The 14,990-nt window shown below is 43.2% G+C and overlaps 1 protein-coding gene and 1 pseudogene across 5 annotated transcripts in view; one reads left to right on the plus strand and one right to left on the minus strand.

Moving 5' to 3' along the window:
- Window positions 1–14,990, plus strand: part of STYXL1 (serine/threonine/tyrosine interacting like 1) — a 66,871-nt gene that overhangs the window by 22,391 nt on the left and 29,490 nt on the right. For all 5 annotated transcript variants that reach the window (XM_089895761.1, XM_089895762.1, XM_022588047.3 and 2 more), the window contains 2 exons: window positions 11,023–11,084; window positions 14,667–14,808. In XM_089895761.1, coding sequence (XP_089751887.1) covers window positions 11,023–11,084; window positions 14,667–14,808 — 204 coding nt within the window. The remainder of the gene's footprint in view (window positions 1–11,022; window positions 11,085–14,666; window positions 14,809–14,990) is intronic.
- On the minus strand, window positions 5,240–10,355 carry LOC149747382 (RE1-silencing transcription factor pseudogene; annotated as a pseudogene).

Below are 14,990 nucleotides of genomic sequence, written 5' to 3' on the forward strand. Positions count from 1 at the left end.
GTAGTAGTCTCTTAGGTTGCTTTGTATTTCTGTGATGTCTGTTGTAACCTCTTTCTCATTTCTAATTTTATTGATTGAGTCCTATCTGTGTTTTTCTTGATGAGTCTGGCTAAAGGTTTATCAATTTACTACATCTTCTCAAAGAACCAGGTTTTAGTTTTATTGATCTTTGCTATTGTTTTCTTTGTTTCTATTTCATTTATTTCTGCTCTGATATTTATGATTTCTTTCCTTCTGCTAACTTTGGGTTTTGTTTGTTCTTACTTCTCCAGTTCCTTTAGGTTTAAGGTTAGATTGTTTATTTGAGATTTTTCTTGTTTCTTGAGGTAGGATTGTATTACTATCAACTTCCCTCTTATCACTGCTTTTGCTGCACCCTGTAGGTTTTGGATTGTTGTGTTTTCATTGTCATTTGTCTCTAGGTATTTGTTTGATTTCCTCTTTGATTTCTTCAGTGATCTCTTGGTTATTTAGTAATGTATTGTTTAACCTCCATGTGTTTGTGTTTCTTACATTTTTTTTTCCCTGTAATTCATTTCTAATCTCATAGTGTTGTGGTCAGAAAAGATGCTTGATATCATTTCAATTGTCTTAAATTTACTGAGGCTTGATTTGTGACCCAAGACGTGATCTATGCTGGGGAAGGTTCTGTGTGCACTTGAGAAGAAAGTGTAATCTGCTGTTTTTTTGGATGGAATGTCCTATAAATATCAATTAAATCTATTTGGTCTATTGTGTCATTTAAAGCTTGTATTTCCTTATTAATTTTCTGTCTGGATGATCTGTGCCTTGGTGTAAGTGAGGTGTTAAAGTCTCCCACTATTATTGTGTTTCTGTTGATTTCTTCTTTTATAGCTGTTAGCAGTTGCTTTATGTACTGAGGTGCTCCTATGTTGGGTGCATATATATTTATAATTGTTATATCTTCTTCTTGGATTGATCCCTTGATCATTATGTAGTGTCCTTCTTTGTCTCTTGTTACATTCTTTATTTTAAGGTCTGTCTTATCTGATATGAGTATTGCTACTCCAGCTTTCTTTTGATTTCCATTTGCATGGAATATCTTTTTCCCTCCCCTCACTTTCAGTCTGTATGTGTCCCTAGGTCTGAAGTGGGTCTCTTGTAGACAGCATACATATGGGTCTTGTTTTTGTATCCATTCATCAAGCCTGTGTCTTTTGATTGGAGCATTTAATCCATACACGTTTAAGGTAGTTATCAATATGTATGTTCCTATTACCATTTTCTTAATTGTTATGGGTTTGTTTTTGTAGGTCCTTTTCTTCTCTTGTGTTTCCCACTTAGAGAAGTTCCTTTAGCATTTGTTGTAGAGCTGGTTTAGTGGTGCTGAATTCTCTTAGCTTTTGCTTGTCTGTAAAGCTTTTGATTTCTCCATCGAATCTGAATGATAGCTTTGCTGGGTAGAGTAATCTTGGCTGTATGTTCTTCCCTTTCATCACTTTAAATATGTCATGCCTCCCCCTTCTGGCTTGTAGAATTTCTGCTGAGAAATCAGCTGTTAACCTTATGGGAGTTCCTTTGTATGTTATTTGTCGTTTTTCCCTTGTTGCTTTCAGTAATTTTTCCTTGCCTTTAATTTTTGTCAATTCGATTACTATGTGTCTTGGTATGTTTCTCCTTGGGATTCTCCTGCCTGGGACTCTCTGCGCTTCCAGGACTTGGGTGGCTATTTCCTTTCCCATGCTAGGGAAGTTTTCAACTATAATCTCTTCAAATATTTTCTTGGGTCGTTTCTCCCTCTCTTCTCCTTCTGGGACCCCTATAATGTGGATGTTATTACGTTTAATGTTGTCGCAGAGGTCTCTTAGGCTGTCTTCATTTCTTTTCATTCTTTTGTCTTTATTCTGTTCCATGGCAGTGAATTCCACCATTCTGTCTTCCAGGTCACTTATCTGTTCTTCTGCCTCAGTTATTCTGCTATTGATTCCTTCTAGTGTATTTTTCATTTCAGTTATTTTATTGTTCATCTCTGTTTGTTCTTTAATTCTTCTAGGTGTTTGTTCTTTAATTCTTCTAGGTCTTTGTTAAACATTTCTTGCATCTTCTCAATGTTTGCCTCCATTCTTTTTCCGAGGTCCTGAATCATCTTCACTATCATTATTCTGAATTCTTTTTCTGGAAGGTTGCCTATCTCCACTTCGTTTAGTTGTTTTTCTGGGGTTTTATCTTGTTCCTTCATCTGGTACATAGCCCTCTGCCTTTTCATCTTGTCTTTCTTTCTGTGAATGTGTTTTTTGTTCCACAGGCTGCAGGATTGTAGTTCTTGCTTCTGCTGTCTGCCCTCTGGTGGATGAGGCTATCTAAGAGGCTTGTGTAAGGTTCCTGATGGGAGGAACTGGTGGTGGGTAGAGCTGGGTGTTGCTCTGGTGGGCAGAGCTCAGTAAAACTTTAATCTGCTTGTCTGCTGATGGGTGGGGCTGGGTTCCCTCCCTGTTGGTTGTTTGGCCTGAGGTGACCCAACACTGGAGCCTACCTGGGCTCTTTGGTAGGGCTAACGGCAGCCTCTGGGAGGGCTCACGCCATGGAGTACTTCCCAGAACTTCCGCTGCCAGTGTCCTTGTCCTCATGGTGAGCCACAGCCACCCCCAGCCTCTGCAGGAGACCGTCTAACACTAGCAGGTAGGTCTGGTTCAGTCTCCTATGGGGTCACTGCTCCTTCCCCTGGGTCCCGATGCGCACACTACTTTGTGTGTGCCCTCCGAGAGTGGAGTCTCTGTTTCCCCCAGTCCTGTCGAAGTCCTGCAATCAAATCCCACTAGCCTTCAAAGTCTGACTCTCTAGGAATTCCTCCTCCTGTTGCCGGACCCCCAGTTTGGGAAGCCTGACGTGGGGCTCAGAACCTTCACTCCAGTGGGTGGACTTCTGTGGTATAAGTGTTCTCCAGTCTGTGAGTCACCCACCTGGCAGTTATGGGATTTGATTTTATTGTGATTGCACAATAATGCACTACCATCTCATTGTGGCTTCTCCTTTGTCTTTGGATGTGCGGTATCTTTTCTGGTGAGTTCCAGTGTCTTCCTGTTGATGATTGTTCAGCAGTTAGTTGTGATTCCGTTGCTCTCGCAAGAGGGAGTGAGAGCACGTCCTTCTACTCTGCCATCTTGAACCAATGTTCTATATTTGGCTTATAATTCTGCTTTGTGTCAACTCTGTCAGTAAGAGAGTATGTATTTGAATTATAATAATAAGATGGTCTGCCCACCCCCTTGGTAGTGCTGTGTGCAGGGTACATGTGTAGCACCCTGCTTTTGCTCTCAACTCCTCAGAAGTGGCAGTTGGGTTGTTGGTCTTTTTGTATTTTGTTCATAATTTTCCCAACTGGGCATGCATGTAGTTATTTTTAGTCCCTTATAGTTTCTTTGTATTTATTGCTGGAGGAGACTTTTGTCCAGGTGCAAGTACTGCAGCAAAGGGTCCCAGGTTCCAGCCTGTCTCAATGGGACAACCAGGACACGTATTAGTTTGTGGAGATCCCTGGGAAAGTGTGGATTTTTAATCTAGAATGTACTTGAGTTTCACTAGTCTTTTTCATTGTGTTCATAGGAAGTTGCAGCTGGTCTGCCAGCAGTCATACTGTCTCTCTTATCCTGAGTTTGTTGTGAAATTCTGAAGCCATAGGTAGCTATTATACAAATGAGATTCTGTATAGTTTGAAGGAATAATCATGTCTCCTCATTCCAGGTTTGCACTTTCCAAATATCACTTAGAGTTCTTTATTCAGTTGAGTAGCCATATAGACACCAACCGTTTTTCTCAAATATCTGACTTAACACTGTCATTTAGGAAGTAGCTGTACCAAAACAGGTCAAAAAGAAACAAACACAAAAAAGAAATTACTGATGGCTGGTATTTGAGATGAAAATCCTTTCACTATAGAGCCTAGGGGTTGAGTTATTGCAAAATAAAAGCTGAGAGCTGTGAATTTACTACATCCATTCAAAATAAGTAGCATACAAAATACAGACTCTGGCATAGAGAAAAGATGTGAAAATCATCTCAGTGGATTGAACTTGCAGATTTCGTGTTTCATTGCTCAAACTTGCACACACTGATATTCTGCAAAAGATAATTGCAGCAAAGAAAAATGACCTTTTGCAAATAGTCTAAAAGCATTCCTCCAAAGAGACCAGAGTAAACGTGTATATAGGTATAAAGTGTTACTGTTCAACACATGTTATTTCTAGAAAAAACTACATAGGTTAAAACTATGACAATGTGCAACATCTTTAGCCATTATAGCAGCAGCAACAGCAACAACAGCAAAACTGGATCAAAATCACTGTTTTTATGGTGATTAACATACCCAAATAAGAAATATTGATCAAAACTCAGGAAATAAATGCCTGGACTGATACAATGTCAGTTGTTGGAAAAACTTTTTGACGTATTTAAGATCGTTTAAAAGTGAAAATGGAGTTCAGGCATCCAAAATGGATCTGGGTGGCCACTGTGGATGTGGTTTTAGACATGTTCCTACATCACTGAGAGCTTGAATTTTCTGAACCGTATAAAACTCATGGATACCACCAGCCATTTTCAAAAGAGTATCTGCTAGCAGCTGCTAGCTTCAACCTTGTAGTATCAAAGTCTGAGCCCCCTCTTCCCGCACTGAAACTATGTAATCATCTCAATCCCCAACCAATCCTTGCTTAACAAGCACCCTTACTTCTTGCCAACTCCAATTCTAATTCTTGACAAACAATGTATGTAACCTTGTGAAGTTTTTTTGCTCTTTATAAGCCTCCCCCATTTTGTAATCTGGCGGAACACAATTCAAGTGCTTCTTGAATGGGTGTCTCTTGGGCTGCGGTCCTAACAAAGCCCAAATAAACACCTTTTTGTTTCAATCAGGTCTCCATTTCTCACATTTTGGTTTACGTTTACTTCAATTTAAATGTCTTATCATCTCTAAAAATTTTTTAAGTGTTAATATTATATAAAGCAGGCAAATTCTTCAAATAATTTGCTATTAAGTATGCCAATTTTTATAGAGCTAAACAAGGAACTGAGAATAAGTTAAGGTGAAACAGGAAAAGATAGACATGGGGAAAAACAAGTTGTAGCTGCACAAGGCAATAAAATGCCATCTTGGCCTCCTCATTTCAGTTAAACGCATGGGCTAACAGATTAGATGTCTGCTGGTTTAGCGTACTAACTCCCTTGGATTTGCTAAAATTTATACAACAATCAATAGGTATACATAAAGTCCTAAGGAAAAGAGTACCACTTAAAAATCAGCATCGGAAACTATCAAAGCAATTTTCAAAATAAAAGATTGTCTATTACTGTGAATGAATATAAAATGTAATAGATATACAAACTAGGAACTAAAGCCTTGTCCAAAGTTTAATTACTTCTCCCTTTAGCTGCTTTTTCAAGGACGTGTACACTAACCAAAGGATGATTGAAATGTTTGCTGTGATACAAACATTTGTATAGAAGATACAAACAAAATCTCCTTCAGTCCCTTAGACTGCCAAGACTTCCTTTGCCTTTCTTCTACTAGTTTCTTGTGGAACTGGCTGAGCCCTGTGCAGTCCAGAATCATCACTACCCTCTGACATGTTGTCATTTAGGTCACTTCCATCATGACTGTGGATGCATGCATCTTCATCTCAGTATCCTGAGACTCATCTATTGACATGGTAACAGGAGGTGATGCCAGTGTGGTTCTAGACACTGCTCCACATTTTTCTATTGGTGGGAGAAGAAACAGTGGTGAAATTGGTTCTCCACCTGCTGAGTTCTTACCAGGGAGGTTCTCTGTTGTGTTCTGATCATTTTCCATTTTACAGTGCATAATGTCAGCCTGTTAACTATCTGAAATTTCACCCTCTGGGTGAAATTCAGGTTTTATTCAGAGGATGAAGTACCAGTAGATTCCTTTATACTGGCAGCAAAACCAGCAAGACTCTTATCTGCCCCTTCTGCTGCTATTTTCTGAAAGGGAGCCTGTTTTCTTCCCTTTGGAGAGTAATTTTTGGTCTTTTGACCCCTCCTCTTTTAAGTTTTCCTTTGGCTGCAGTGGTGATGGTGGTAGGAGATCCTGTGCACCTGCACTTTCCTAGAGATGCTGCATTTTACTTTATATTCACTCTGCATGTTGGACTTTTCCTTTTTGTTATCTTTTTGGAAAGGAGACATTTTTGGGAATTGGCCCCATGTAAAGAAGAAGATCTGTAGAAGGAGTTGTTTTCACCCGAGCAGGCCCCTTCTGAGCAATCTTGCTGCTTTTTTAACTTGATTTACTTTCCAGAGTTATCATTTTACTTTTTCTTTCTCATGCAGGTACTTTTCTTTTTATTCTCCTCTACTTTGCTGTCACCCTTTGGCACTTCCTGACTATTTTGGTAGAAACCTTTTCTTTTTCTTTTTTGTCATAGGTTTTTCATCATTCACAGGATCATTTATGGAATGGGCTTCAGCTTCTATTTTCTTGTAACTTTTCTTGGTTTTACAGGATTTCTGAATCATTGCTGGTATGCACATCCATCTCTTTAGTCTCTGTTGCTGATTTGCAAGTTTTGGTAGACACTTGGATCATTGAGAAATTACTATAAGCCTTTTTCTCTTTTAAAACATTCTCTTTTTTCTCCACTTTCAGACCATTATTGATTTTTAAAATATATTGTATCTAGCAACCTTGATGTACTCTCCTACTAATGCTAATTGTTTGTGATTCTCTTGGATTTTATGTAAAACAATCATTTATCTGCTTATAACAAAAGTTTTATTTCTTCTGTTTCAATTCTTAAGTCTCACTACATTGCTATACCCTTTGCCCTCAAGTACAGTGTTAAAAAGGAACAGTGTGTTATAAAGCAGAAACTAACACACCATTGTAAAGTAATTATACTCCAATAAATATGTTTAAAAAAAAAAAAGGAACAGTGATGATACCAAGTCCAAGCTCGTACTGCTCACTGCACCACAGGCCAATAAATCAAGAGATGAGTTGTTGGGGCAAGGAATAGTGACTTAATTTGGAAAGCCAGCAGACTGAGAAGATAGTGGACTAGTGTCCCAAAGAACCATCCTACTTGAGTTAGAATTCAGGCCCCTTTTATACTAAAAGGGGAGGGCATGTGGCTGGTTATTGCAAACTTCTTGGTGCTGGCCAGGCTCCAGAGGGTATGTAATAATCCTTTCTTCTTGCAGCTGTCCACATAGGTCTGGTCACAATGTTCCTGTAAACCTCCAACAAGACAAATGTTATACCTTTTAAAGGTCAAGCCTGGGAGTCAGAACCTTGAGAAAGGGCTAGTATATATATTTCATGCTATAGGCAACATTCCTTTACAAAGGTGTAGAGCCAGCATGACTAAGCACAGGCAACAGAGCACAAAGATTAGAGATAAAGGAATAGATCCAATATGGAGTCAGGTTTGTTCTTCTCTGTTACAGTAATAGTGAGCATTTTGTCTTGTTTCTCACTTTATCAATCAGTATGATGTTTACTGTAGATACTGAGTAATTTACCTATCACATTAAGGAAGTTACCATATATACCTAATGTACTAAGAATTTTTTTCATGACATGAATTGAAAATTTTCTTAATTTGTTAAAATGAACATAGTTTTTCTCCTTTAATATCTTAAAATATATATTTATTTATTTATTTATGTTTGGCTGCTTTGGGTCTTTGTTGCTGCACGCAGGCTTTCTCTAGTTGCAGCAAGCGGGGGCTACTCTTCGTTGTGGTGCGTGAGCTTCTCATTGCGGTGGCTTCTCTTGTTGCGGAGCATGGGCTCTAGGCGTGCAGGCTTCAGTAGTTGTGGCTCGTGAGCTCTAGAGCTCAGGCTCGGTAGTTGTGGCGCACAGGCTTAGTTGTTCCACGGCATGTGGGATCTTCCCGGACCAGGGCTTGAACCCGTGTCCCCTGCATTGGCAGGCAGATTCTTTTTTTTTTTTTTTTTTAAACTTTTTGGCAGCCAGATTCTTAACTACTGCACCACCAGGGAAGTGCCTTCTTTAATATCTTAACGATTTTCTAGTATGATTTTCTAGTATGACAGAGTTCCTACTAGATCATGTTATATTATTTTTTGTGAACACGGTTAGGTTTAGCTTCCTATTCATTTCAGATTTTCGCATCTATATTTATGAGTGAAACAAGCTTATAATATACTATACTCAGTTTCACTTGTTTTTAAGCCATGTAGACCATGTCACTGACTTCCTTTCCTCAAAATTATATGATTAAGTTTCGCTTATGTTGTTGTATGTAGCTATACTGTAGTTTGTTCGTTTTTGTTGTTAAATCATGTTAAAGATAAACAAAGCCAGACACTAGTCAGAGTGGTGAACACAGAGTTTAATCGGTAGTATACTCTTGCCATAGGGAAGAGTACAGTGTGAATGGAACTCCACCTCAATTTGCACAGAGGCAACTGGGCCTTTCAAAGGGAGAGCGAGGGAGTAGGGAGGGAGATGAGTGGAGCTCAGTCAGGGAAGTGAAAAACTACAAAAAGGGGATGGGAGTTGGACCATGTGAAACCCAGGGGGGTTTACTAACTGGTGCTTATCCAAGTTAGGTTCTTACCCTCCACAGGGCCTGGGAGACAGGGGCCCTATCTTCAGGTGTTGGCTGAAATAAACAGTAAGTTCTTTGGAAGCCTTGAGTTTCCTCAGGCAGGCACTTTACTGGGCTGGAGTCAGCCTAGGGATGTGGTCTTGAGCTGTTTCTAAATGTGTCTCATAATACAGGTATCTTCAGATAAAGATATCTTCAGATGTCTGAATTTTTGTAAGTTCTTTATAAATTCTGGATACGAGATTTTCTTAGTTATTTGTATTAGAGATATTTTCTCTCAGTCTCTGGCTTGCCCTTTTGCTTTCTTAATGTTGTATTTTTAAATTTTTTATTTATTTATTTTTTGGCTGCTTTGGGTCTTCGTTGCTGCATGCGGGCTTTCTCTAGTTGCGGCGAGTGGGTGCTACTCTTCATTGTGACGCGCGGGCTTCTCATTGCGGTGGCTTCTCTTGTTGCGGAGTACGGGCTCTAGGCACGCGGGCTTCAGTAGTTGTGGCACGTGGGCTCAGTAGTTGTGGCTCACAGGCTCTAGAGTGCAGGCTCAGTAGTTGTGGCGGATGGGCTAGTTGATCTTCCTGGACCAGGGATTGAACCTGTGTCCCCTGTATTGGCAGGCAGATTCTTAACCACTGTGCCACCAGGGAAGTCCCCTCAATGTCATATTTTAATGAAAAGAGAAGTTTTAAATTTTAATAGGATTAGGTTTATCAATGTTTTCTTTTGTGGTTAGTGCTTGCTTATGTCTTTTTAAAAAAATAGACGTTTTTTAGAGAACTTTTAGGTTCACAGCAAAATTGAACAGAAAGTACAGAGAGTTCCTGTATAACCCCTGACTCCCCCTACACCCCACAGGTACAGCCTCCTCAGCTATCAGCATCCCAAACCAGAGTGGTATAGTTGTTACCGTTGATGAACCTACATTGACACATCATTATCCCGTAAAGCCCACAGTTTACATTAGGGTTGATGTATTGATACATTCTGTGGGTTTTGACAAATATATAATGACATATGTCCATCATTATAATATCACACAGAATAGTTTTCCTGACCTAAAAATCCTGTATGTTCTGCCTGTCCATCCCTCTCTGTCACTAACCCCTGGCAGCCACTGATCTTTACGGTTTTGCCTTTTCTAGAATGTCATATAGTTGGAATCGGACAGTGTGAAATGAAGCCTTTTCAGATTGGCTTCTGTCACATATATGCATTAAACTTTCCTCCATATCTTTTCATGACTTGATAACTCTTTTCTTTTCAGTTTCATTAATACTCCATTGTTTGGATGTACCACAGTTTATTTATCCACTCACCTACTTAAGGACATATTGGCTGCTCTCAGGTTTTGGCAGTTGTGAAAAAGCTACTATAAGCATCTGTGGTCATACGTTTTCCACTCATTTGAGTGAATACCAAGGAGCACAGCTGCTGTTAAGAGAATGTTTGTTTTTTTTTTTTTTTTTTGCGGTACGCGGGCCTCTCACCGCTGTGGCCTCTCCCGTTGCAGAGCACAGGCTCCGGACGCGCAGGCCCAGCGGCCATGGCCCACGGGCCCAGCTGCTCCGCGGCATGTGGGATCTTCCCAGACCGGGGCACGAACCTGTGTGCCCTGCATCGACAGGCGGACTCTCAACCACTGCGCCACCAGGGAAGCCCAGAATGTTTGGTTTTATTAAAAACCGCCAAACTGTCTTCCAAAATGGCTGTACCATTTTACATCCCCACCGGCAACAAATGACAGTTCCTGTTGCCCTGCATCGGCACCAGCATCTGGTGTTCTGTGTTTTGAAGTTTTGCCATTCTGATAGGCAGGTAGTGGTATCTCGTGTTTCAATTTGCATTTCCTTGATGACATATGATGTGGAGCATCTTTCCATATGCTTTTTGCCATTTATCTTTGGTATAGTGTGTCTGTTCATATCTTTTGCCCATTTTAAAGTTGAGCTGATTGTTTTCTTGTTGTATTTTAAGAATCCTTGGTGTATTTTGGATAACAATCCTTTTTAAGATTTATGCATAACGGTTCTTTTTAGGATTTATGTTCCATGTTCCTCCCAACTTAGAGGACATCAATACCACAACTTCTGTCCTCACAGGGGCATTAGAACCTCAACTCCTAGGCTCTAGAGTCTGAATTTGGGTCTAAAATTCCATGGGGCATTTAGTATGAGGCTACCCTGACTTTGATTTCTCCCCTCCCTCTTTTCTCACCTCAGAGAGAACTCCCCCTAAATCATAGATGCAGAGTCTCACTGTTCCTTACGGGGGATATGGGTGTGGATATGAGGGGGCAGGGGAGTTATATGGGCAGCCTAGAATAGGACAGCTACACGCTTTGAATTTTAAATTCACGACAACTGTTGCCTAACTGCCAAACAAATATACGTTAATGCTGATGTAAGTGCTCTAGTTTGGTCATGTGTTCCTTTGCAAGTGCAGTTATTAGTTAAATTCTTTTCCTTTTCAGATGTGCGTTCCAAACGGGAGTATGATGAAAGCCATGTGATTACAGCCCGTCTTGTGAAGAAGGTATATGGGCAGAGTCAGAATCTGGGGCTACCTTACAGGAAGATGGGGAGAATGGGAGATTGTGTCCGAGGTCCAGGAGGCAGCACCTACTACTGGACACTGTGGGCGGCAGAGACAGGACTGCCCTTGTGCGTCCACTATGAGGGTCTCCTACACTGTTTCACACTCCTTAAGGTCTCCCCACTGCCCCCCACGGTCAACAGCTTCATTAAGCAAATGTTGCTTTAATTCCTTGACTTGCCAGGCAATGTTCCAGACCCTGGGGATATAACAGAATACAAGATGCCCTTAATTCATTCTCCCTGCCTCATGGAGCATCTCTGCTACTCGGGCAACAGACAACAAGCCATAGAAATAGTTAGTATAACTCAGAGATGGAAGCCCCTTCCCTCCCCTCCCTTCCATTTCCATCCTGTCTTCTTATTCCCCGTCCAGCTTTTATAATGACTGGGCCCTGCAGGCAGTCACCGGCCTCGCTCCTGCAGTGAAGCCCTTCCCTCCAGCCCCGTAGGGAGTCTTCTCTCTCTGGTCACTGCTGAGCCTGGCAGCCTTCACTTGGGCTCCACCTTGACCCCTCCCATCCTGACCACATTCTCTGCCCTTGACTTCCAGGTTCTCCCTTGCTTCCCTGGTTTCTTCTCTACCTCTTTGGTTCAGCTTCATTTTCTCCTGCTGCCGCCTGAAGAAACCACTACCCTGTTCTTGTATATCTGTTGGTCAGTATACTTTCTTCAGAGATTCATCCAAGCTTACAGCTTCAGCTGTCCACATGCAGTCAGCCATCCTGTCAATTTTACTTCCGCAATTCTGTCTTGCAATATTTCCCCCTTCTCCCTGTTCCCATGGCCACGTGCTGCTGTGCACTCCACCTCTGGCCCTTTCCCACACAACTTGCCAGGGAGCCTGTGCCCTGCCTCAAGCATTTTTCTGGGATAAGCTTGCTCCTAGCACCTCCCTTTCCCCGCCCTGGTGTGTCATTATCTGCTTTTTTCCTCTCTGGAGTTTCAGTTTTCCGGCTCCATACTCCATCTGATGAAGGCTCTTCATCTCCATTTCAGGCCTTCCTTGGTGTCTTGCAGCTGATTCAGAGCCCCTTCGTCCTGTATGGCTTTCAGCTTCCAACTCACCTCTCAAATCTGTGTGTTCCTTTGATTCTGGCAGTACCCCCGGCTCTGGAAAAGAGGCATTCCCTCTGCCTCAGCCCCTCGGCCAGGCTGACACCTCACACCTCCCCTCCCCTACTTTCTGGCCAGGAGGTTACAGGCCTGAAGGCTGGAAGGGAACCCCAGCATGAGCAGGACACATAGCCCCCAAGTCAGTGTTCACACACCGGATCTGGTTCCACCTCCCTCTCCAGCCTCATCTGGCATGCTTCCACTCTCCCCTGACACCTCCACAACCTTGTCCTGCCGTGTTTCCTGGGTTCTAAGATGCTCATTTGTCCTTGTATTTTAACACTTCTGAGGTTGGAATATATCCTACAATTGATTTGCACCTTAAAGTGACAAAGTCTTTTCCCCCAAAAGTGAATGTGGCCAACATCTGTTGTTTTTCTGCCTGGCACCTCCACTTTTTTGAGGGGAACTCCTCCTCTCTGCTTAAATCATGGGGGGTCTAGTGGTGCTCCTCAGAAGAGGATCCAGGCCCTGGCCACGGTGATTGGCCTGGGAAGAAAACAGCAAATCAGAATTGGCATTAGGGAAGGCTGCTCCTTCAACTCTGGTGGTGGGGTTTGGAGGATGGGAGTCTGAGCATCGCTGGTGGTCGTGACTCAGGCTTCAGGACAAAGTGGTCTGAGAAGGTGAACCCAGTGTGCTGGCGACGCAGAGAGCAACAGGGCCCAGGAGGGAGGTCTGGGCTTTAGATCACCGATTCAGGTCTTCCCAGGACCACTTGCTCCCCGCCCTGCCTGAAGTAGCGTTATGTGCCAACACACCTCTCCTTCTGTGTACACTCCTGATTGCAAATGTTATGAAATTGGTGGTGCATCTTACAACCAATGGTCTCTTACAATCTAGGAAATGACAATATGTGTGGTCCCTTGGACACACTGCTCTCTGTGACCCAGGGACGTGTATGCTTTGTTCATCATTGTATCCCGGGTGTTCGCTCTGGTCCCTGGCATCTGGTAGGTGCTTGGGACCTATTTGTTAACTAAAAATGAATGACGGGTATCTGTTCCTTCAGCCTGGAATGCTCCCCCAGCCCTTGTCCATCGGGCAAATTTCCACTTGCCCTCACAGTCTCATCTCAAATGCCTCCTGTCCCATGAGACCCTTCTGAGTCCTCCAGGCCAACTCAGGCATTTCCCTTTTTGTTTTTTCCTTTTGTATCTCCGTATTTCAGAACCTAGCACAGTGTGAGTGCAAAGTGAGTCCTCAACGAATGTTTATTAAGTGAAAATGGATGTTCGGCCGCAACTGTCCTGTGCTCCCACCTGCTCAAGCCTCTAGGGGCTGTTCTCACCTTTCCCCTTTTGCTCATGCTCTTCTCCATACCCAGAGCCTTCTACCCCCTCATTATCACCTGTCTAAGTCCTGCTCGTCCTCTGAGCACCACCTGTCTCCCAATTCTGTTAGACAAATATGATTTCTCTCCTTAGAATCCTGGAGAACGTCCCGGGTCTGTACTTCCAGGGGCCTTACTGCTCTGCCTTGCAGTACAGTAGATGCACACTCGTCCTATCCCACCTGAATGTCCTCTGTCAGGGCCTCTACGACAGTCAGCTCAGGTCACAAGGGACAGAGCCAGGCTCAGGTTCCCCTGAGTAGTGGGGGCTTTCAGGAAGCATTGCGAACAAGTGAAGACCCACCTCTCTGCTGCTACCAGCTGGGCCTTCCCGAGCTCTGGGACACCCTTTGGAGTCCTGGGCAGTTCTGGTACTGGGAGAGGTCATCACCTCCTTAGCAGAAGGCACCTGTTGTTGCTGCCCTTGTGGTCCAGCATAATGATGACTCAGCCAGTCCCCAGCTCCTCCTCATGACCTCATTGCTGCTGTCTGCCCATTCCTTCCTTTAACCATATTTACGGTCTGCTGTGTGCCAGGCACTGTTCTGGAAGCTCAGGATACATCAGTGGCCATAAAGGGACAAAAGTTCCTGCTCTCACAGAGCTTCCATTTGAGCTTACAGCCTGCCTCATGATGCCTGCTTGCTTATGACTCCTGTGCATTCAAGCCTTCTGCTTACTGCCCTCTTCATGGCAGAGTTTGGATTCGGTCCCCAATGCCAACACTCTCCCCCAGACAGAGAATGTCATTAGTTAAGGTGGCCACGACTGCTCTCATAGCACTCATGCCAGGGCACCTAATGGGCTGTGGGCTTGTCCATAGACCACTGTTCTTTGACCCGGCAGTTATCTCTGGCCCAGTCAGCTGTGGTCAGCTTCCCCCAGGAGGGAATATGGGTGTGGCAGGTCCTTGGAGTTTAGCAGACTCTCTGTCCACTGTCACTGCTCCCGTGCCTGTGTGTAGTCAGGGAGGTGGACACCGTCCTACCTCCGGCTCCTCCCGGTGCTGGCGTACAGGGAATATGGGTTCAGCTGGACCCACCTGCCAACAGCCTTCTTTTGTTGTTTCTTTAGAGGGCAGGTGAATATCTTATCCCGGAGTCTGTGGATCTGGAGTGTGTGGAATACTGTGTGGTGTATGATAACAACACCAGCTCCCTGAAGGTAATCCTAAAAGGTGACAACGATGATGACAACCCTGATGAAGGCGACCAAGGTGGGTTTTTACAATAGCAGCAAGAATATGAGTTCAGCTATTGAGCACTTTTGTCACATGCCAGGAGCTCTGCCTGGGTCACCTCATGCAGTCTGCAGAGCAGCCCGATGAGGATGGCAATGCCAGGAACTGGGAAGGGCCTGGGATTTTTCCTTCCTGTGCAAGATGACAGGTGAGCCTGC

This window comes from Delphinapterus leucas, chromosome 15, assembly GCF_059928025.1.
Source record: "Delphinapterus leucas isolate spDelLeu-1000000601 "Yukka" chromosome 15, BTC_Dleu_Yukka2, whole genome shotgun sequence".
NCBI lineage: Eukaryota > Metazoa > Chordata > Mammalia > Artiodactyla > Monodontidae > Delphinapterus > Delphinapterus leucas.